Genomic DNA, 21,643 nt, shown 5'->3' on the forward strand with positions numbered 1-21,643 from the left:
ACCTCGGGCCACGTGGCCTGAAGCTTGTGCTCCAGCTACCAGCCTGGAGACTTGGTTTCCGGACTTAGACCCTAGGGGTCTGCTGACCGCGCGCGTGACTGGAGGGCGCGTGACCCCATTAAACATCCGTGGCCACAAGGGACGCTGTACATGCCTCAGTCCTTTCGGGTGCAGCCCGCTTCCTTCTGCAAGTCACTTCCCTTTCATCCAGCCAGACACCCTTTTAAGTGATGAGAACTGAAGCCCGTCAAGGGCTCCGGCACTAAGCCATATCTCCAACCCCCTCCTCCAATAACTATGTATTTTATTTCGTATCAGACACTGCCACTGCTACTGTTGGACGGGTGAAGGATGGTCCCAGCTGCTATTGTGGCCAGAGACCTGGAAACCAAATAAGGATGTCCCTTGGCGAGGAGAGAGATAGGTCGGTGGGTAAGGCCCTTGCACCTGAGGACCCGCGTTCGAATCCTCAGGTCCCAGTAGTGGCCCAGTAGTGGGAGTCTGCAGTCCCAGAGTTGAGTGAGGTGAGAAATGGAGTCAGCCTGCCCGGAGTACAAAGTTACAAAAAGGAAGAGACCCTGTCTCACGGTAGAAGGTAACACTCGAGACTGTTGTCCATTGACACGAAAACAGCTCTCGCTTCAAAAGGACCGAGACAGTTTGTTCTGGAGCCAAATATGAGTGACCATGGTCTGGGAACAGTTTTAGGACACCCCAATTCCATGTTCCAATGTGGAAATGATTTGGTGAAGTTTTTACAGTAACAGAGCAAAGAAAGTCATAAATCAAGACACTTTTCTTAAAATTTATTATATGTGCATTGATGTGAAGGTGTCAGATCCCCTGGCACTGGAGTTACAGACAGTTGTGAGCTGCCATGTGGGTGCTGGGAATTGAACCTGGGTCCTCTGGAAGAGCAGCCAGTGCTCTTACTGCTGAGAGGTGGGGTAGAGTGAATCTGGGAAACCTGTTACAGGCTTCTGATGACATCTGGGTTCTGGGATGATGGGAGCCGGTGGTCTGCTGCTTTCCAAAGCAAAACTAGTGTTCTCTACATCCCAGTGTCGTGTACACGCCAGCGCTATGACATGTATTTGTCATAAAGCCATTAGGTCAAGTACAGGGGTAGGTAGGTAACAATGGCTATCCAGAGAGGCTGAAGATGGCTCACGGTAATTTGGTTCTGAATCCACAACTTTTCAGATTCTTCAGAGCCTTGAAGCTCTGCTCAGCTGCTCAGCACGGCAGAAGGTTCAGGAGAAACTGCTTTTCTGGAGCTCTGGTTCAAAGCTCTGACCACCATGTGTGTGTGTCAGACACCTACACGCCCTCGCATACGTGTGCGAGCACACACACTCGATAGACACAGAAATAGCAGAATTTCACCCAGGGCTGTGAGGCTGTGAGGAATCCCAAGGTCTTCAAACAGGCAGAGACATTTTATCTGACACCCAAGGATAACAAGGAATTTCCAAGGAGGAAAAAAAGAGCCTTCTAGGCAGAGGGCGCACAGGTAGAAGAGAGTGGGGAGAGGGATTTGAGGAACTTGGAAGGCTTGAGGAACTAAAATGTGGCCACGTGTGCCAGCTTGGCTAGCATTCTACCAGCCGGTCCTCATGTTGGACTAAAAGTCCAAACATCAGGGAGGAGTCGCTCCAGACACCACTCACACAGGCACAATTGTTGCAAAAGCAAGAGGATTTTTACTCTGTCATGACAGGGCCCTTCAGGTTCGGGATATGAAGGACATCCGATAGCTGTTACAGTCCATCTTTTAAAGCAAAAAGCCACAGATACGGGGGGGGCGGACCTGAAGGTTGTTTTCCAACTTATTGGATTAGTTTATTCAAAGGGTTACTAGCAGTGATTGGTCTATTCCAGGGCAGGAGAATAGCTGTGTGATCAGGTGAGATAAGGGAGCATCTCTGTGGTCTTCCTGACCTTGTTTTAGTGACTAAATCAATACATCAGGAACTGAGTCAACATCTGTGGGTTGTATTTGCCTCAATTCCCAGAATGGAGTTATGTTTGAAGATTATTCACAAGGACACAGGAGGATGAGCAGTCCAGCATGTGGTTATTCACAAGGACACAGGAGGATGAGCAGTCCTGCATGTGGGCGACTGTCCGTTTCCAAGAGAGAGTGAGTGTTAGAGTCTTTCACTCAAAGGACTGCAGGAGCAGAGCAGGGACAGTCACTTTTCCCAACAGCCTGGGAGGTGAGGAGGTGACCCCCCCCCCAGCAGCAGGGGAGGAGAAAGAATGGAAACTCTTCGGAGAATGGAAACTCTTGGCACCCACAGCCGGTATGGGCCCACAAAGATGTCCCACGCCTTGCGAATGTTCAGGCTGCCTGTCTCAGAGGGCGAAGTGAGGGTGCCTGGGGCTGGGCAGGGGCAGGGAGCAGTGGCCTCCTGAGAAAGATTTCATTTCTATAAGGACTCTGGAGCCAGGTGTGCTGGCACATGCCTGAGATCCCATTTAGGAGGCTGAAGAAGGACCTAAGGTTCAAGACCTGGTTGAGTTTCTGACCAGCCCTGCTGGAATGGCAGTGGGGGTTAGAGAAACAAGGTCGTTCCTGTGGAAGGAGAGGCCCCTGCTCCCTCTCAGTTCCCTTTATCTGGAGATTCTCATCCTTTCCAAGAAATCACCCCAGTCTAAAACTGGAATAGGAAGATTTGCCTGGGACCTCGGCCCACCCTCTCCTCATGAGATGTGCTGTATGCAGATGTGTGGGGCCAGAGGTTGCGTCTTCATCTCACCCTCCACGTTTTTTTTCCTCGAGATAGGGTTCCTCTGTATAACAGTCCTGGCAATCCTGGAACTCACTTTGCTGGCCTCGAACTCACTGAGATCTGCCTGCCTCTGCCTTCCAGGGCTGGGATTAAAGGTGTGCACCACCACCACCTGGATTCCAAAATTCTTTTTTTTTTTTTTTTTTTTTTTTTTTTTTTGGTTCTTCGAGACAGGGTTTCTCTATAGCTTTGGAGCCTGTCCTGGAACTAGCTCTTGTAGACCAGGCTGGCCTCGAACTCACAGAGATCTGCCTGCCTCTGCCTCCTGAGTGCTGGGATTAAAGGCATGCGCCGTCACCGCCCGGCTTGGTCAGTGTTTTATTACAGGAACAGAGAAGCAAATTAGGACAGACATCAATCTATAATAACAACAAATTAGGACAGACATCAGTCTATAATAGTATTCATGGTGGTCTGCAGTTGCTTTCCTTGAGACACCGGTGTCAAGCACTTTCTGCTTGCTTTCCTTAGGACCTTGCACTGAACCTAGAGCTGAGCACTGCCCTTGCTATGCTCTGAGACACGGCTTCTCTAGTCTCTACGTTGATCCCCACTGGCAAGAGGACTTGGGACGCCAGCGACCACTGAACTTGAGGCACTGTCACTAGGCCCACACACTCTCACCTAACAGCACTAGCCATTGGCCTACACTCCCAGGGGCCTCCTGAGCTTCTGTCAGTGCCAACCTCCAGCTTGCTTCAGCGGAAGGACTTGGCGGAGGTGGGTAGAACCTGCAAGCTTCCAAAGGAAGCACCCTCATGGCCTTGCAGGAGATTCCCCAGTGGAGCCCCGCAGCAGCGTTTCTGCCCAAACAAGTATTTGATGAGAGGTCTGCTTATCTTTTATAGTAGCATGATAATGTAAGGAATGTTTGTGTGAATAAACCGAGCATGTTCAAAAGAAAAATCTTGTGTGGACCTCCTAATTGCAGAGTGAACACCCTGTAGCCCATAGGTTGTGCTCTCCACAGCTGGACGTGGCAACACCTGCCTTTAATCCCAGCACTTGGGAGGCAGAGACAGAGCAGACCTTTGTGAGTTCAAGAACAGCACGGTCTTAAACTAGCCAGGGCTACATAACAAGACCTTATTTCCAAACAAACAAAACAACAAAAAACGAAACAAAAAGCACAAACAAACAAACCCAACCAAACAAGTCTTACCACACAGCCTCTTGTCTTGAAGGAGGATAAGACAGGTTCATGGGGGCTGGAGAGATAGCTTAGAGGTTAAGAGCGTTGCCTGCTCTTCCAAAGGTCCTGAGTTCAATTCCCAGCAACCACATGGTGGCTCACAACCATCTGTAATGAGGTCTGGTGCCCTCTTCTGGCTAACTGTATACATAATAAATAAATATTGAAAAAAAAGACAAGTTCATTACTCAAGAAGGGCTTAACAGGGAGCAAAAGCAGCTGACCCAAAATATAGGGATCAACACAACTGAAGTTGGGGGGGGGGGACAGCGCCAGGCTTTCAACCTGCATTGAGTTACCTTCTGGACCAAAGTTTGCCTTTTAGAGAAAGCGGTTTCAAAGGATTATTTCAAGCAGCTTGGGGACACCATCCAGGGTTCATTAACCAGCTAACTTCGTGCTAGTCACAATAGCTCCTCTTTCTTTACCCCTGCCGCCCCCAGGGCAGCACTGTTGAAGGGCAGAGACAGGAGGACCACTGGGGATGACTGGCTGTCTGCTCAGCCCTAGGTTCAGTGAAAGATCTCAAGGAAAGCAAGCCGGGAGTGCTGGACACTGATGTCTTCTGGCTTGCACACATACAGATGGGTGGCCACAGATGCATGCACATACTGTACAAACATTCACACACATGCATCGAAATAAATGAATTTGGGCTGGAGAGATGGCTCAGGGGTTAAGAGTACTGGCTGGTCTTCCAGAGGTCCTGAGTTCAATTCCCAGCAACCACATGGTGGCTCACCATCTATAATGAGATCTGGTGCCCTCTTCTGGAGTACAGACAGACATACAGGAAGAATGCTGTATACATAATACATAAAAAAAACATTTTTAAAAGGAAAGGAAATAAACTGAAACCGCTATCATAAACATCCTGGATATTCTAAATCAGTGAGTTGTTCTCAACCTTCTTAATGCTGTGACCCTTTAAGACAGTTCCTAGGGGACCTTGGGAGAGGGTTGAAGAGGAGGGTAGAGGCAGGCAAGGGAGCAGAGAAAAATGTAGAACTCAATAAAAATCAATTTAAAAAGGAGTTAGCTAGAAATATGAATAAGCTAATGGGCTAAACAGTATTGCAAAAAAACAAAAAAAAGACAGTTCCTCATGTTGCGGTGACCCCCAGCCATTAAATTATTTCATTGCTTCTTCCTAACTATTGCTGGGCGGTGGTGGCACAAGCCCTTAATCCCAGCACTCAGGAGACAGAGGCAGGTGGATCTCTGTGAGTTCGAGACCATCCTGGTCTATAGAGCGAGTTTCAGGACAGGCTCCAAAGCTACACAGACAAACCTTGTCGTGAAAAAACAATAAAATAAAATAACAAAAAACTTCATAGCTGTAATTTTGCTACTGTTATGAATCGTAATGTAAATATCTGACATGCAGGACATCTGCTATGTGACCCCATGTAAAAGGGTTGTTTGGCCCCAAAGGGGTCACGACCCAGAGGTTGAGAACCAATATTCTAAAGAGACAATTTTGACCCTCCCGTTTGTCTATTAGACTTCTGAGACAATGAACCTGAAGAAATTTGAACATTCCCAAGGATCTCATGCAGGGGGCTGCAGAGGCTGAGGCCCTCTGGGCAGACAGGAGGAGGAGTTAAAATTTGTTAGTCGTTACTGCAGGCCAGACTGACACCGAGGACAGGGTTTGTCACGGAGACGCTGGCTAAGGCTTGGTTGGCCTCCCTCCCAGTCTGACCAAACTATAGCAAATTCACTTCCCTTTATCAATTTCTTTTCTTTCTTCCTTCCCCCTCCCCCAAGCAGGGTTTCTCTGGGTAGCAGCCCTATCCTGGAACTCACTCTGTAGACTCAGAGATCTGCCTGCCTCTGCCTCCCGAATGCTGGGATTAAAGTTGTGTGCCACCACACTTGGCTCAATGTGTTTTCCAGTTTCTTCTTGTTTTGAGACAAAGTCTCATTCTATAGGCCAAGTTGGCCTTGAAGTCAAGGCAATACTTCTGTCTCCCAAATTCCTGTGATTATAGGCGCATGCCCGATTTCTTTTTAAATACACGGAGATTGTGGCGCATTTATGGACCGTGCACTGATAGCACTTTGATCTCCAGAGTTCAAGACCAGCCTGAACAACAGCACCTCAAGAACAAAAGGGGGACGGCAGGGAGGGGACAGTAATATGACTCTGCAGGCAAAGGCCCTTGTCACAAAGCCTGACATCTTGAATTCCATCCCTGGAACCCACACGGTGGAAGAGGAAGAAGAAAACTTTAGACCTCCACACACACACCCATCACAGCATGTGCACAGCTGTACCACAGTGGGGTGCTGGGGATGGGAGGCTCACTTGTAATTAATTTATTAATTAGTCAAGTAATCAAGCGTGTGTGGGTGTTTCGCCTGCATATATGTCTATGCACCGCATGCTTGCCTGGTACCTGCAGGGCCAGAAAAGGGCATTAGATCCCTTGGGACTTGAGTTACAGAGGCTTGTGAGCCCCCATGAGGGTGCTGGGAATGGAACCCAGGTCCTCTGGAAGAGCAACCGGTGCTCTTACACACTGAGCACTGAACTAACTCTTATTTCCTTTTATTTCTTTTTTTTAAAAAAATATTTATTTATTTATTATGTATACAATATTCTGTCTGTGTGTATGCCTGCAGGCCAGAAGAGGGCACCAGACCCCATTACAGATGGTTGTGAGCCACCATGTGGTTGCTGGGAATTGAACTCAGGACCTTTGGAAGAGCAGGCAACGCTCTTAACCTCTGAGCCATCTCTCCAGCCCCCTTTTTTTTTTCTTAAAGTGTGGTCTTACCATGAACTCATTGTGCACAGGTTGCCTTGACCTCACAGAAATCTGCTTCTCAAGTGCTGGGTTTAAAAGTGTGGGCTGCCATACTTGGCCTCTCTTTTTCTTCTTTTTAGACAGGGTTTCTCTGTGTAGCCCTGGCTGTCCTGGAACTCACTCTGTAGACCAGGCTAGCCTTGAACTCAGAGATCTGCCTGCCTCTGTCTCTTGAGTGCTGGGATTAAAGGTGTGCACTGCCACTGCCCAGCTTTCTTTTTCCTTTCCTCTCTTCCCCTCCCCTCCCCTCCCCTCTCCTCCTCCTTCCTCCCTCTCTCTTTCGACAATTTCATCAAATAGCACTGGCTGGCTGGCCTGGAACTTCTTATGTAGATGAGGTTGGTCTCAGATTTGCTGTCTTTCTCCTGCTGCTGTTTCCTCAGTACAGATACCTAGGCAGCACCACCAGGGCTTCCAGAGAACTCACCTTATTTATTTATTTATTTATTTATTTATTTGAGACAGGGTTTCTCTGTAGCTTTGGAGCCTGTCCTGGAACTAGCTCTTGTAGACCAGGCTGTACCACCACCACCCAGCGAGAACTCACTTTTATAACAGAGCCTTGAGTACATTTTGTTCCTGTCAGTGTGCGACAGGCTTTATTACTCTTTTCACTAATGTGTGAAGCAAGCTGCCTGGGGTCTCAGCTTGCTCTCCATCTCTGTTTTCTTTTGTCTCTAACCATCCCTCTGCTAACACACTCTGGAATAACCCAGGATTCTTCCTGCCCTGCCAATCCACTTGCTTGCCTGAAAGGCCAGCTACTACCCTAACCCCTTGCTGTACGCAATGAGACTTTCCCTGTGTGGCCACCAGGGAGCAGCCTACACCCAGCACAGGACTTGAAGGGTAGGTTGGGAGCGGCCCCTTCAGGTGGGCCATTGTTTATATACCGGGGCAGAGGCTACCAGCAAGCTCTGCCCCGCGGTAACTTCTTCCACATCTCTCCGTGGATTGAGGAAAGCAGCCGATTCCAATTATGAAAGCAGTGATGGGATTGTCCCCATTCCTGTGAAGCTTTGTCCTGCCAGCTGACCCACGGCCCCTCTCTGATGAGGTTGGTTCTAGCACTTCAGGATGAGGGTATTCCTTGGACAGGGGCACAGGCTCTCAGCTGATGAATCAGAAAGGGAAAAGGACATGCCCCTTAGAAGCAGGCACAATGGAGCCTGTTCCTCCCCCATAACTCCTCACACATTCCAGCCCAGGACTGGGTCAGCCCATCTTCAGCTGGCTGGAGGAAACCAGAAGCTTCTGGACTCAATCTAGCTAAGGATTCCTGGGTTCTGCTTTCTCCCCAGTTCCCACCAGCCAGACCTGGAAAGTCTTAAGTCCTGCCCTCATCTTACTCTATTTGGATTATATACCACGGTGGTTTGAGGGAGAAATGTTAGCCATAGACTTATCTATTTCAACACTTGGTCCCTGGCTAGTGGTTAGTGTCAGCATTTGGGGATGGTAAAGTCTTCGGGGCAATGTTTCCCAACCTGGAGGTCAACCTGGAGGTCAAAGGACTCTTTCAGGGGCTGGAGAGATGGCTCAGAGGTTAAGAGCACTGCCTGCTCTTCCAAAGGTCCTGAGTTCAATTCCCAGCAACCACATGGTGGCTCACAACCATCTGTAATGGGGTCTGGTGCCCTCTTCTGGCCTTCAGGCAGACACACAGACAGAATATTATATACATAATAAATAAACAAACAAACAAACAAATAAATAAATAAATGTTTAAAAAAGGACTCTTTCACAGGAGCCGCCTAAGGCCATCAAAAAACCATATATATTTACATAACATATATATTTACATAACAGTAGCAAAATTACAGTTATGGAGTAGCAATGAAAACGATTTTATGGTTGGGGAGTCAGCAGAACAGGAGGCACTGTATTAAAGGGTCGCAGCATTAGGAAGGTTGGGGACCACTGCTTTAGGAGGTCCCACCTCCATCCATCCTCCAGTTTGCCCTCTTCACTTTCTGGCTGTGGTTAAAGATGTGATCTCTCAACTTCCTGCTCCAGTGCCTGCTGCCATGCCTGATAACATCGTGTAGCCAAAACAAACTCTCCTGAGAGTCGATTTTAGCCACGGTGTTTGATCCCAGCAACAGAAATGTAACGAATACACACACCAATAAATCTACCAGGTAGACAGATTAGTCAGGCGTGATGGGACACGCCTATAAATCTTGGCCCTTGAGAGGCAGAGGGCATGGCAAATTCCGAGCCAGGATGATCTACATAGTGAGTTCAGGGCAGCCAGGGATCACAGCAAAACCCGGTCTCAAAAGTGCTAAAAAGGGAGGTTGAAAAAGGAGGAGACCACGGAGAAAGAATATTGACCTCTGGCCTTGGTATATACCCGTGCTCATACGTAAACATGAACAACCCCTGCCCCCAGAGAAGGGGGGCAGGTGGGGTTAAAGGTGTGTGCCACCTGCCATCACCACCCAAGCCTGTTTTCTTTTTAAAAGAACGTATTGCTCCTCCGTGCCCACCCCCGCCCAGAGAGAGCTCTAAGATTTAAGGGTTTGTCTGTTTGTTTGGTTTTTTGAAACAGGGTTTCTCTGTGTGTTGTCTTGGCTATCCTGGGACTCTGTAGACAAGGCTGGTCTTGAATTCACAGAAATCCACCCGCCTCTGCCTCCTGAGTGCTGGGATTAAAGGTGTGCGCTGCTTGTGCCGGGTTAAGTTTCATTCTAGATTTTAAACTATTTTTACTATCATTGTGTGTATGACGAGGTGTACGGGGTGGATGGTAGTCAGAAGAGGACTTTGTGGGGTTCCTCCTTTCCTTTCAACTTTACGTGGAGTCTGGGGCTCTAACTCAGGCCATCGGGCTATTGCGGCAAGCGTTTTTGCTGGCTGAGCCATCTCGGCAGACTTTTACATTTTTTTGATGCTGTCTCATACTCACTACATAGCCAAGGGTGAGGATGGCCTTCAACCTCTGCTCCAACTCCAAGTACCAAGACTACAGGCATGTGGGGCACCCACTCTGTTTCTTTTTTAAAGAAAGGGAAGGAAAGCAAGCCTCCATCTTTACAGTCGGGCTTCTGTGGGGAGCGGTGTGCAGGCTGGACAAGCACTGAACAGCATCCCCTAAGCCCCAGATAGTCCTTGGAAACAGTTATCTCTAAGCCTTGCCTTTTCTCAACAGTCTCGGGGCATTTGACCCTTTCCTTGGATGGCACAGCTCAGACGGGGTATCTGGCTGTGACCTTTCTTCTATCTTTCTCTGTCTCCAGGCGCTTTGATTCCGACCCTCGACACACAAAAGCATACCAGCGTTTGAAAGCTAACGTCTATATTTTTATCTTGTTACTTGTGTGGGAGAATCACTGGCTCAATTGAAGGTCCCTGGAGTTTTATAGTGTTGACTCTCTCATTTAGGTCTACGATCCGGTTTTAATTCATTTTTTTATGTGGTTGTTAAGACATCATCTAGCTTCAAACTCAAGAGCCTTTTATTCCAGGCTCTCAAGTTCTGGGCTCACAAGGCCCCAGCCCCAAGTCTGAGTTCATTTTTGTTACCGTTAGGGAGCAATCCAAACGTGTTCCTTTGCAGGTGGACACTCAGCTGTCTTAACACTAGCTAATGAAAACAAGGGCTTGTGTTGTGTTGTTTTGGAAACTGGGCCTCATGTAGTTCAAGCTGGTCTTGAACTTCCAATCCTGCATCCACACAAGAGCGCTGGAACTACAGGCATAGTGCCATGCCCAGTTCTCTCCTCACAGAAATCATCTCAGCCTCTTTGTCTAAAATTCACTGACTGTAAATTAGGATTTAATCCTGAATTCTCAACTCTGTTATTCTAGTTAGGCCTCCATTTTGAGCCAGGTAACAGCAAGAGGTTGAGAGTTCCCTTCGGGCCTTTTATTTAAAAAGTCTTCTGGAGCGGGGGAGTACTGCTCCGGGGGTGGGTGCCCTGTTGGTTGGGAGAGAGGTGTTTAGGCTAAAATGGGATAAGAAAATGAATGAAGCTGGGTGGTGGTGGCGCACGCCTTTAGTCCCAGCACTAGGGAGGCAGAAGCAGGCGGATCTCAGCGAGTCCAAGGCCAGCCTGGTCTACAGAGCGAGTTCCAGGACAGCCAGGACTGCTAGTTACACAGGAGAAGCCCTGTCTCTAACTCCCCACCCCCCAAAAGACATGGAATGAACAGGATGTCCCAACCTCTCCCTGCCCCTCAGAAGCAGGTGTTATATTCCTGTGCCACAAACCCTGTGTGTATGGGGGGGGGGGGGCAGAGGAAGGATGTGTACGTCTCAGAACAGGGAGGTCCCCTCCCCACCCAGCCATCTCCCTGCAGTCTGCTGCTTCTTTGGCTCTTAGCTTGCCTACGTCAGCACCTCACATTCTCCAGATACCCTAAGAGTCTGCCAAGCCTCTACTTACACCAAGGCCAAAGGCACCAGGGCTTAAAATAGCCCGGCTGTGGAGCCCTGGAGCACACACATGGAGAAGGTGGGGGCAGACACCACGCCCTCTTCTCCAGTTGGGCCGCACAGCACAGCGAAGGGAAGGGAGATAAAGGCTGCTGGCTCCCAGGAGTGGGAAGGTGCCTGGGAAACTTGAGATAAGGCACTAATTTCACAAACTAACTGCCCAGCCAGGGCCATGGCAACTGTGGCCTCAGATCAGGAAGAGAAGCAGAAAGGCTGGCAAGAGGAAGGTGATATGTGGGTACCAGATGGGCTCAAGAGGGCGGGGCTGGAGGACAAGGGCTGTGTACTCAGAGGCAGGCAGCTTTGGTGAGAGTCAAACACACTTTATTCAGCACAGGAATGTCTGTCTGGACAGAAGGCCTTGGGGGTCCCTGACAAAGAACTCGGCCTTAGGCCTCACTGTGAAGGTCTTCGTGTAAATTGGACACAAAAGGAGAGGGGTTTGGGACGGGGTTCCAGTGGGCCAGCCCCGCCTGGGCGAGTGTCTGAGCAGCTCTGTGGGTGCCAGGGGGGGGGAGGGGCCTTGCAGATTTAGTGTCACCTCCCGGAGGCAGTGAGTGAATGGGTGGGAGCAGCCGTGGCTGCCGGGTCAGCACATGATTAGAAGGGTCTGAGATCCACAGCCAGGAGGACACGAGGTGGGGACGAGGGCTTGGCAGGGCTGTACAGTGCTCGCGCACCACACCTGCGCCGCCAGCCTACCAGTCACCCCCAGTTAGCTAATTGAAAAGGAGACTGACCTTCCCTGCCCAGGACACCACTTCTGAAAGCGGGGTCAGTGTGGGAGCTGGGGAGGGACTACCAGTGGCAGATAAGGCAGGTCTGCCGGCAGAACCAACCTTACTGACCACAGCCTCGGGACATCATGATCAGGATGGAGGAAGGGCTCGGGGGTGCACCAGAAGAGCGCCAATTTTAACCTCTGCCCTGGGATGGAGTGTAGGGCGAGGCCCCTTCGTGCAGACTGGGTAGAAGGTAATCTCAGGTGGGGAAGCCCTGTGCAAGTCGGTGAGACCTTCCCCTTCCCAGGGATGCTATGCTGGGCCAACAGGGCTGGGAGAGGAAGCACCCTCTTTAGGAGGGTGGTGCTAGTCATCCTGGGATCTTTGGGATGATAAGGAGAAGCTACCCATCATGGCCCATATGGGGCTAGCTGAAGTCCCTAGCAATACTAACCGGAGAGCGGTGGGCAAAGGGTGACAAGAGCATCTTCCTGACTGTCCCTGCTACCTGGAGAGGGATATGCTCCATAAACCAAGTCCCCTACTAGGAGGGAACCTGTTTTGATCCTCCACGGTGTGACCAAGCACTACGGCCTCGAGAGGGACCCCTTCCATCCTGAGGGCCCTGTGCCCCCATGTGGCTATGCGGGTTGGCTCATCAGTAGGGAGTAGAACAGGGCTGTCTGTCTGGAGGCCAGGAGGCCGAGACTGGCGCTGGGGGTGGATGGGCATCAGGCACAACCATCCGACTCTCACTAGGAAATCTGTACGGTACACAGGTTTGGGGTGGAGAGACCCGGGGAAGGCCAGCACCTATCTAAACGACTCACAGCTGGGGTGGGGGTCGCAGGGGTCACACAAATGCCCTGGTTTCCAGGGATCACAACCAACAGGCAAAAGGAACACAGACAATCCCTGTGGAGGCAAGGGGGAAGAACTGTTCTGGGTATGCGCCCTGCCGGAGACTCACTCATCGAACTTCCCCTCCCGGATATGCTCAAAGGAGAAGGGGAGGAACTTGAAACCGGCCCCGGAGTAGAATTTATTCTGGAATTCCACCCTGGAAAGAAGAAGAGTAAAGTCACCATGTCGCTGAGAAAATCAGACAGGGCTAAGTGTACTAGTGTAGGCTTCATCCCAGCACTGGGAGACAAGGCAGGCCGATCATAGCGAGACCCCGTCCAAAAATCAAATCAAATAAAGTGGTTAAATGGCTTGGTGGTTAAGGACACCTGGTGTTCTTGCAGAAGACCTGAATTTGGTTCCCAGCATACGCGTGGCTGCTCACAGCTGGCTGGAACTCCAGCTCCTGGAGACGCCCTCTCTAGCCTCCACACCCTCATTCAGACGCATAGATAAAAATATTTAAAAAATAATAAAGAGCCGGGCGGTGGTGGAGCACGCCTTTAATCCCAGCACTCGGGAGGCAGAGGCAGGCGGATCTCTGTGAGTTCGAGGCCAGCCTGGTCTACAAGAGCTAGTTCCAGGACAGGCTCTAAAAAAAAAAAAAAAAGCTGCAGAGAAACCCTGTCTTGAAAAACCAAAAAAAAGAAAAAAGAAAAAAAAAAAAATAAAGACGAGGGGGCTGGAGAGATGGCTCAGCGGTTAAGAGCATTGCCTGCTCTTCCAAAGGTTCTGAGTTCAATTCCCAGCAACCACATAGTGGCTCACAGCCATCTGTAATGAGATCTGGTACCCTCTTCTGGCCTGCAGACATACACACAGACAGAATATTGTATACATAATAAATAAATATTAAAAAAATAATAAAGACGAGTGCTTCACCGTGCTGCCCGGGCTGGCCCTGAACTCCTGGGCTCAAGCCACCCTCTTGCTCCAGTTCCCACAATAGCTGGGACTCAACGCCATCACGCCTGGGCCAGGGCGACCCTTTTTAGATGTCTATGCCACTTTCCCTCCAGAGGACAACTCTGTGGAGATGACTCTCTCACTCCACCTCCTCTTGTGCTGGACAGTTTTATGTCAGCTTGACACAGGCTAGATTCTCACTTGACTGTTGAGAATCTCAAATGAGAAAATGTGCCCATAAGACTGGGCTATAGCAAACTTATAGGGCATTAACGATTGATGGAGGAGGGTCCAGTGCATTGTGGGTGGTGCCATCCCTGGGCTGGTGGTCTTGTGCTCTATGAGAGAGCAGGCTGAGCAGCCATGGGGAACAAGTCAGTAAGCAGCACCCCTCCATGGCCTCGGCATCAGCTCCTGCCTCCAGCTTTTTGCCTTGCTTGAGTTCCTGCCCTGACTTCCTTCAATGATGCACAGTGCTGTGAAGTGTAAGCTAAATAACCCCTTTCCTCCCTAACTTGCTTTGGTCCTGGTGTTTCGTTGCAGCAATAGAAGCCCTGACTAAGACACGCCCTTGTGTGGGTTCTGGGAATTGAACTCAGGTAGGTCACAGACTTTTGAGGTAAGCACTGTTACCCACTGAGCCTCTCATTGACCTCTGCTATTTTTTTTAAATTAAAAATAACATTTAAACTGCATTATGGGGGGAGGTCAGAGGTCTACTTTGTGGAATCGGTCCTCCTCTTCCACTTTTCCGTGGGTTCCCGGGGTCAAACTCAGGTTGCCAGGCTTGCGTGGCAGCACCTTCACCACTGGGCCACCTTGCCAGCTCCTCAGGAGAGGCTTTTAAAGCCCAGGGCCACCCTCACAAAACCACTGCACAGGATGCCCGGAGAAGTCTCTGTCTTCACTTCTCATTCTCACTTGGTCCTACTGGGTGCGTTTGCGCTAAATGTGTAACAGCACAGACAGCACAGTGTGCAGCGGCAAGTTAAGGAAGAAGAAAGTCCTGAACCCCTTTAGCCACCCCTAAGGGAAGCCCCCTGGAGTGATTCTCCTTCTGGGTAAACATGACCGCCCCGCTCCAAGAAGGGAGACTTGGGAGTGAATGCTGAAAGCCATCAGTTCAGAAGAGGAAACTCTCAGGAAAGAGGGTGAGGGTTGGGGGGGGCGTTCTTCTCGAAGCAAAAACATTCTCCAGCCACAAAAACATCTGAGAAAGAATTCTTCTCTGGAGACTGAAAGGAAAAACAGGACCTTAACTCCCTTCCCAGGCAGATCGGCGGCTATCCCTGCTGGTCTCTTTGGGGCCCTTTTCCAGCTCAGAGGGGCAGGAAGAAGTTGGGAGCAGGGCTGCCTGACTGTTTCCTCCCGCACACTCCCCTGGCCGGCAGCCCAGCAACCAAACCACCACCAAATATGGACAGAAACACGCAGGCTTGATTCAGAGGAAGCCAAGCTGCCCTGGAGCATAGTTTCCAGGAGGCACCCTGTGACCCTTGCAAGAACAGGCGGGATGGGACTGTGGTGGGCTCCAGGGGACAGGTGACAGAAGCTTCGAGGCCTGGAGACGAATCTAGCTCCACAGCTCACCCTTCAGCTACACGCAGGGCTTCTATCACTCAACTAGAGAGCTGTGGTGGGAGGCTAGTGGTACCGAGTCCAGAGGCTCCTTCAGTTCTGCTGTCGGCTTGAGGACACAGGGGCAGAGCTATGGGCTATACCCATTAGGAGGAGGGGGAAGAACTTGCCGTGCAGAAGTGATCGTATGGCTCTTTCTCTGTCACCCTCACAGTCGCCGGGGCAGGGCCAAGGCCTCCCAGGGAAAATGCTCTAAGCTCACATCAGCTGTGGGATTCCAGGGCCCAGATTCACCCTCCACCCCAGTGCCAGCTTCTAAGAAGACTCTGCAAGTTCCAGGCAGAGAGCTTGAGGGAGCAGGGGGGTGGTTAGGCTCCTGCTCTAGTTCCCTTCCCTTGGGTCTGGAGGGTTCATGTTGGTTAGGACTCATTCACGTATATCAAGGGTATTCCTAAAAAAACCGAACAAAAGATGTACATCTCTGTTTTTTATTCTATACCATGCAGCCCAAGATTGCCCTCACGGGGTTCCAGTTCTAAGGATGCATTCCAAATGACTCCCTGGCTGGCCAATCACATAGACAGACCATTCTAATTTCCAACAAGACGAATGGAGCCTAAGTTTCCTTAGACGGTTACAGTCATCAACCTGCTTGTCTCACGCCTGCAGTTCCGGTGCGTGGGCTGACAGACAAAGTCCCTCTGATGTGCCACCATCTTGGGTTTATCCTGAGGTCAGTCCTCTCACCCCGAGAGTCCTCACCTCAAGCTCTCAGTACAGAGATGGAAAACAACCCCCCCTGGCCGCCCCGCCCAGGGAGACGTGTGCTTCCTGAGAGAGCACAGAGCAATGTCGCCTTGTGGGGTGAGAGGTGCTGACTCTTGAGGGCTTTTCAGCTGTTTGCTTAGCCTCTGAAGTGCACCGAGAACCCAGAGTCTCTCTCAGGAGTGCAAATGGGCTTCTGTCACCCCAGAGTCTCAGGAGTGCAGACGGGCTTCTGTCACCCCAGAGTCTCAGGAGTGCAGACGGGCTTGGGCTTGTCACCCCTTCCAGCTCCAGTTCCTGGCAAAGGCCACCTAGTGAGCCAGGGAGGCTGCCAGAGCAAATTTGAGCGCTCCTGTTATGTTCCAGGGCTGGCTGAAGGAGGAAGGGGTTGTGGGGCCTTTCCCACTCTTTGGGGATGAAGACATCTCTCTGAGGGCTCGGGTTCCAGGCAACGCCGTCAGCCTAGGACTATCGCCCCAGGACTTTTGCTCCAGCGTCACCACATTCCTCCCACCTGCTCCCCAGGTCTCTTTCCTCAACCATCGACCACACAGGTGTGAGCACGAACACACACAGGAATCTAGATGAGGGATCCCCATCCCGGCTGCAGTGTTTATGCCTTATTCTGATGGCCAGTTACAGCAAGATCCCTGCTTTGTGTCTAATTATGGTGGGCATTAACACCAACCACACCTTGCAGGGTAGGTGGGAAGACACACAACCCAGAAGACAGAAATTATGTTCTCAAATGTCACTGGCCTTATGACGTACACAACTCCAAGACTAGTGATTTAGTTATCAAATAAAATCAAAATCAAATTAAATTCTTTTCTTCTCAATTCCAAAGAAACTCAGAAGTGGTATATCAGGAAAACACCAGGGACGAAGTGAGAAGCGTGAAGATGCTTGTGTCTAGTGCCAGAAACCAGCAGCACCACCCTGGGCCACTGCAGCAAGGATTGTACTCACCACCCTTCACCAGAGTCACAACGCTGAGTTCCCTGCAGCCCTTGAAGCACTTCTGCATTTGGCCAGTAGAGGGTGCAAAAGCACCAATTAAACTTTTAAGTGGTGGTGCAGCCTCAACTGTGTCAAGGACCGCTCACCCCTCCAAAGCCAGCATTCTGAAAGTTGCATGAGGCTTCCTCTGTTTTCCTCTTTTGCTCAGTACGAACACTACCATACAGACAAATAAGAGCGAGACCTCTGTCTAAGCCTGTTCCCTGCAGACTATACCTAGGGGGCATTCAGGTGGCAGCACCTTCTTTATGTCTCCCCATTCTCTATCCTGCCCAAAAAGTCTGTTCACAGGGCCTGCCATTCAGGTCCTCTCTACAGGGACCCTACCTTCAGCCATTGCGTAACAGGCACCCGGTGTGTATGTTATTTCCCATATTCTCACAGTAACTCTGCCTTCTGGCTATTGTCTTCTGTCTCAGAGAGCTCAGGATTGCCTGCCAGTGAGTCAGTCTGTCTCAGAAGCCTGCCTCATATCCTCTCCACTTCCCCATGTTCCTTTAGGAGAACAGAGGGAGACACTGTCACCTGAGGGCCGCAGGGGAGCCTGAGGATGAAGGCATTCACCTGGCAATAAAACATGGCCTCCCAAACTGCTTCAGCTCCTGATGGCTGTGAGACCCAAGGCAGGCAACCTCCACATGCCGTGCACTCCTGCCTTGCTGACCTGCCTGATGGTTCTGACCCAACCTCCGCTGTTCCTCACCAGCCCAGATGGGAGGCAGTCAAGGAGGGGCAGCCACTCTTCCCTCGAGTCCTGAGCTCGGGAGACACGGAGGAGAACAGGAAAGAATGGAGGCCAAGAGGGCAAGAAAAAGTGAGTCACCAGCAGGGCCTGGTTACGCAGACATTCCCTCACTGAGTGGCTGCGGAAGTGTGCTGGCGAGAGCTGGCTGATAACCTGAGGGGAGCATGCCAAGCCAGAGCTGAAAGCACGCAGCACTCCCAACCTCCCAGCTCAAGTAACAAACCACTGGGCCCTGAGGAGCCAGTGGAGAGCCAGCTCAGAGAAAGCAGCGTCTACTGACTCTGAGGAAGCACAGGCCTCCTAGGCAGCTCTGGAGGGAGGGTCACAGCCACAGCCTACCCCTAATACCCCTAACACCCCTCGATTCTCCCTCATAACTTGGCACAACCAACAGGAGAGTCACGGGGCTAGGAGAGAAAGATGAGGGACACAGACAAGAGGCTCCTCAGGGTCAGGGTGGCACCAAGCTCCTGTGGAGCCCAGGGACCAACCACCCATCACCTCATCCACAGGTTTCTGAGGCAGGGCCAGTGAGTGAGTATGGAGGGAGTGTTCGTGTAGGGCCAACTAGAGCTTCCAGAGATCCCGGGATTGACCCTTCCTTGACATGTTCCTCCTTTTTTTTAAAAAAAAAAATAACTTATTTACTTTTATTTTATATACATTGGTGTTTTGCCTGCATGTATGTCTGTATGCAGGAATCAGATCCTCTAGAACAGGAGTTACAGACAGTTATGAGCTGTCATGCAGGTGCTGGGAATTGAACCTGGGTCCTCTAGAAAAGTAGTCAGGGCTCTCAATTGCTGAGCATCTCTCCAGCCCCTTGACCCGTCCTTGAAAAGGAGAATGGCAACATAAAGGACTAAATGGAGCCCCAAGGGGAGGAGTCTGAGGCAGGGCTGCCAGTGAAACACACGCTTCCTGGCTTGTACTGTGGCTGTGTTTCAGGCATGCTTGAGAAATATTCATACAAAAGTTATTCACGGTTTATCTGAAACTCTACATAACTGAGTAACTTGTGTTATTAAGGAGCCTGTCCTGGAACTCACTCTATAGACCAGGCTGGCCTCGAACTCACAGAGATCCGCCTGCCCCTGCCTCCCGAGTGCTGGGATTAAAGGCGTGCGTGACCACCGCCCAGATACAGTTGCTTATCTTGAGTCTGTGTATCTGTGCGTACAAGTGTGGGTGTCAGAGGACAACTTGCAAAAGTGTGTTCTCTCCTTCCACCATGTGGTTCCAAGGAATTGAACTCAGGTCATCAGGCTTGGTGGCAAACACCTTAGCCCACTGAGCATGTCTCTAGACTTCTCTTATAATCTCATTTGCTAAATCTGGCGACCCTCATCTGAGGTCACAGTCACAGCCCAGCCTCTAGCTCTGAGCCATTTCTTCATATAGAGCCACGAAGGGTCACACAGTCCATTAAGGAGAGCAAACACCGCACACCTCCACACCCTACACCTCTGGAAAAGCTGCTTTGATGTCCTTAGCACCTTACCAAAGCAGCACTGGCACAGGGACACAGTAAAGGGACAAAGTAGGGATAGAGTGTGCTCTAGCAATTCCTGGTCGGGGCCAGCCAAAGGCTCTAGCCACGGGCCAGAACAAGACACCTCACACACAAAACACAAGCTCCTAGCTGTACATGGGTGTCCTAACGCTTGAGAGGGTGAAGCACAGGAATTGTGAGTCTGAGGCCAGCCTAGGATATAGAGTGAGACTCTGTTTAAAAAAAGAAAACAAGCCAGGTAGTGGTGCTCACACCTTTAATCCCAACATTTGGGAGGCAGACAGATCTCTGTGAGTTCGAGCCCAGCCTGGTCTACAGAGAGTTCCAGGACAGCCAGAGCTACACAGAGAAACCCTGTCTTGAAAAATAAAAACAAATGAAAGAAGGAAGAAAACAAAGAACAATAAAACAAGACCTATCCCAGAATCCCCTTCAGCTTTACAGGCAGTCAGAGGCACCTAGGGACACAGAGCAAGGAGCGGGAGCCTTTCCTGGAACCCATGAGAAGATGAGCGGGCTGCCTGGGGCCTTTTCCAGGGCTCCTCGCCAGGAAAGGTGGGGAGTGTGCAGGAGCTGACTCCCCTGGAGCCCACACCAGGGCAGGCGACTACACTTCTCATAGCTGACATCTCAGCTGTAGAGGGGCTGGGTAGCGGTGTCGGCTTTGAAAAGCTATTTCAGCACTGACTTCCTCAAAAATCTTTGCTGGCTTGGCTTCTAACTGGGACACCCTATTACCCCTCAAATGAACTGGAGAAGGCCAGCTTCCGTTCCCTAGAGGACTTCTGGTCTTAAAGCGAGAACACTGCCCACTTCCTGCTCCACCCAGCTCCACCCATGACCCATTGCCACTCACCAGTGTAACCGCAGGGCGTGGAGGAAGGCCGAGAGGCCCTCCATGATCAGCAGAATGGCCACAGTCAGGGTGGCAAAGGCGGCGAAGATGAAGAACAGCAGAAACCCTCCGGCCAGACTCCGGACATGCAGGCCAATGTGGATCACCATGGTCCAGAGGACTTCAGAGAGCTCTGCGGAAGGGGAGACACGGGGTGCAGTTGAACTGAGCAAAAGGGAGGGTGAGACCTTTGCATTTTGCTCTGCCACTGTTAACCTAGAGAGTTCCCTGAAAACTGTATTCCTTTTTCTTTTTTTTTTTTTCCTGATTTTTAAAGACAGGGTTTCTCTGTATAGCCCTGGCTGTCCTGTAGACAGGCTGGTTTCAAACTCACAGATCTGCCTGCTTCTGCTTCCCAAATGCTGGGATTAAAGGTGTGTGCCACCACCGCCCATTGAAAACCGTGTCCTTGCATTGGGGCAGCATCACTGCAAACAGCTAACCCGCACAAGAGTGGACCTTATCTGCACTCATTCTTGGACTCAGGAGCTGGACTGATCCCAGAAGTTTCATGAGGTTCCTGTGCTGGGGAAGCCCTCACTGATCTAAGAAGTTCCCAGAGGAGGGGGAACTGGAGAGGACACACTCACGTGCATGCGCAAGGCTGAGGGCCCAGAGTCGCAGGTAGGAGGCCGTGTTGGAGATGCAGCCCAGGCAGTACTCGATGGTGTGGATGGCCTGGTGGACCATGGTGTCCGCAAAGTCAAACTGGCACAGGAGGAAACCAGAGGGGAGATCAGGCTGGGAGGGGAGTGTGCAGGAGCTGACACCCCTGGAGCCCACGCCAGGGCAGGTGACTACACTTCTCATAGCTGACATCTCACCTGTAGAGGGGCTAGGTAGCAGTGTCAACTCCGAAAAGTGATTTCTGCAATGACTTCCCCCAAATCGTTCCTGGCCTGGTTTCTAACTAGGATACCCTAATACCCCCTCAATATGCTACACTGTATCTTCCTTTTTACACAGAGTTTCATGATATAGTTTCAGGTTGATCTTGAACTTGGAACCCCACCTCCTTAGCCTCCTTGTGCTGGCTTTGCAGTGTGTGCCACTGCATCAGGAAAGCTTTTTCTTTTCTTTCTTTCTTTTTAAAATTTTATGTGTTCTCTTTAAAAGACTTATTATTTTATTTTATTTTATTTTGAGACAGGGTTTCCTCTGTCCTGGAACTCACTCTGTAGACCATGCTGGCCTTGAACTCAGAAGGTCCTCTTGCCTCTGCCTTCCTAGTGCTGGGATAAAAGGTGTGCACCACCACTGGCCGGCCAGACTTATTTATTTTTATTTTATGTATATTAAGTGTCTTCCCTGCATGCAGATGTGTGTACCAGGTGTGTGCAATGCCCACAAAGGCC

At 50.5% G+C, this 21,643-nt stretch overlaps 1 protein-coding gene across 2 annotated transcripts in view; it reads right to left on the reverse strand.

Annotated features, from left to right (window-relative positions):
• Positions 1 to 12,780: 12,780 nt before the first annotated feature.
• Positions 12,781 to 21,643, reverse strand: part of Atp6v0a1 (ATPase H+ transporting V0 subunit a1) — a 51,619-nt gene continuing 42,756 nt past the window's right edge. For both annotated transcript variants that reach the window (XM_038324775.1, XM_038324774.1), the window contains exons 19-21: positions 20,879 to 20,996; positions 20,250 to 20,421; positions 12,781 to 13,023 (exon numbers count right to left, since the gene is read on the reverse strand). In XM_038324775.1, the coding sequence (XP_038180703.1) occupies positions 12,930 to 13,023; positions 20,250 to 20,421; positions 20,879 to 20,996 (384 nt within the window). In that variant the 3' untranslated portion in view covers positions 12,781 to 12,929. The remainder of the gene's footprint in view (positions 13,024 to 20,249; positions 20,422 to 20,878; positions 20,997 to 21,643) is intronic.

Source organism: Arvicola amphibius, chromosome 4 (assembly GCF_903992535.2).
Source record: "Arvicola amphibius chromosome 4, mArvAmp1.2, whole genome shotgun sequence".
In the NCBI taxonomy this organism is placed as follows: domain Eukaryota; kingdom Metazoa; phylum Chordata; class Mammalia; order Rodentia; family Cricetidae; genus Arvicola; species Arvicola amphibius.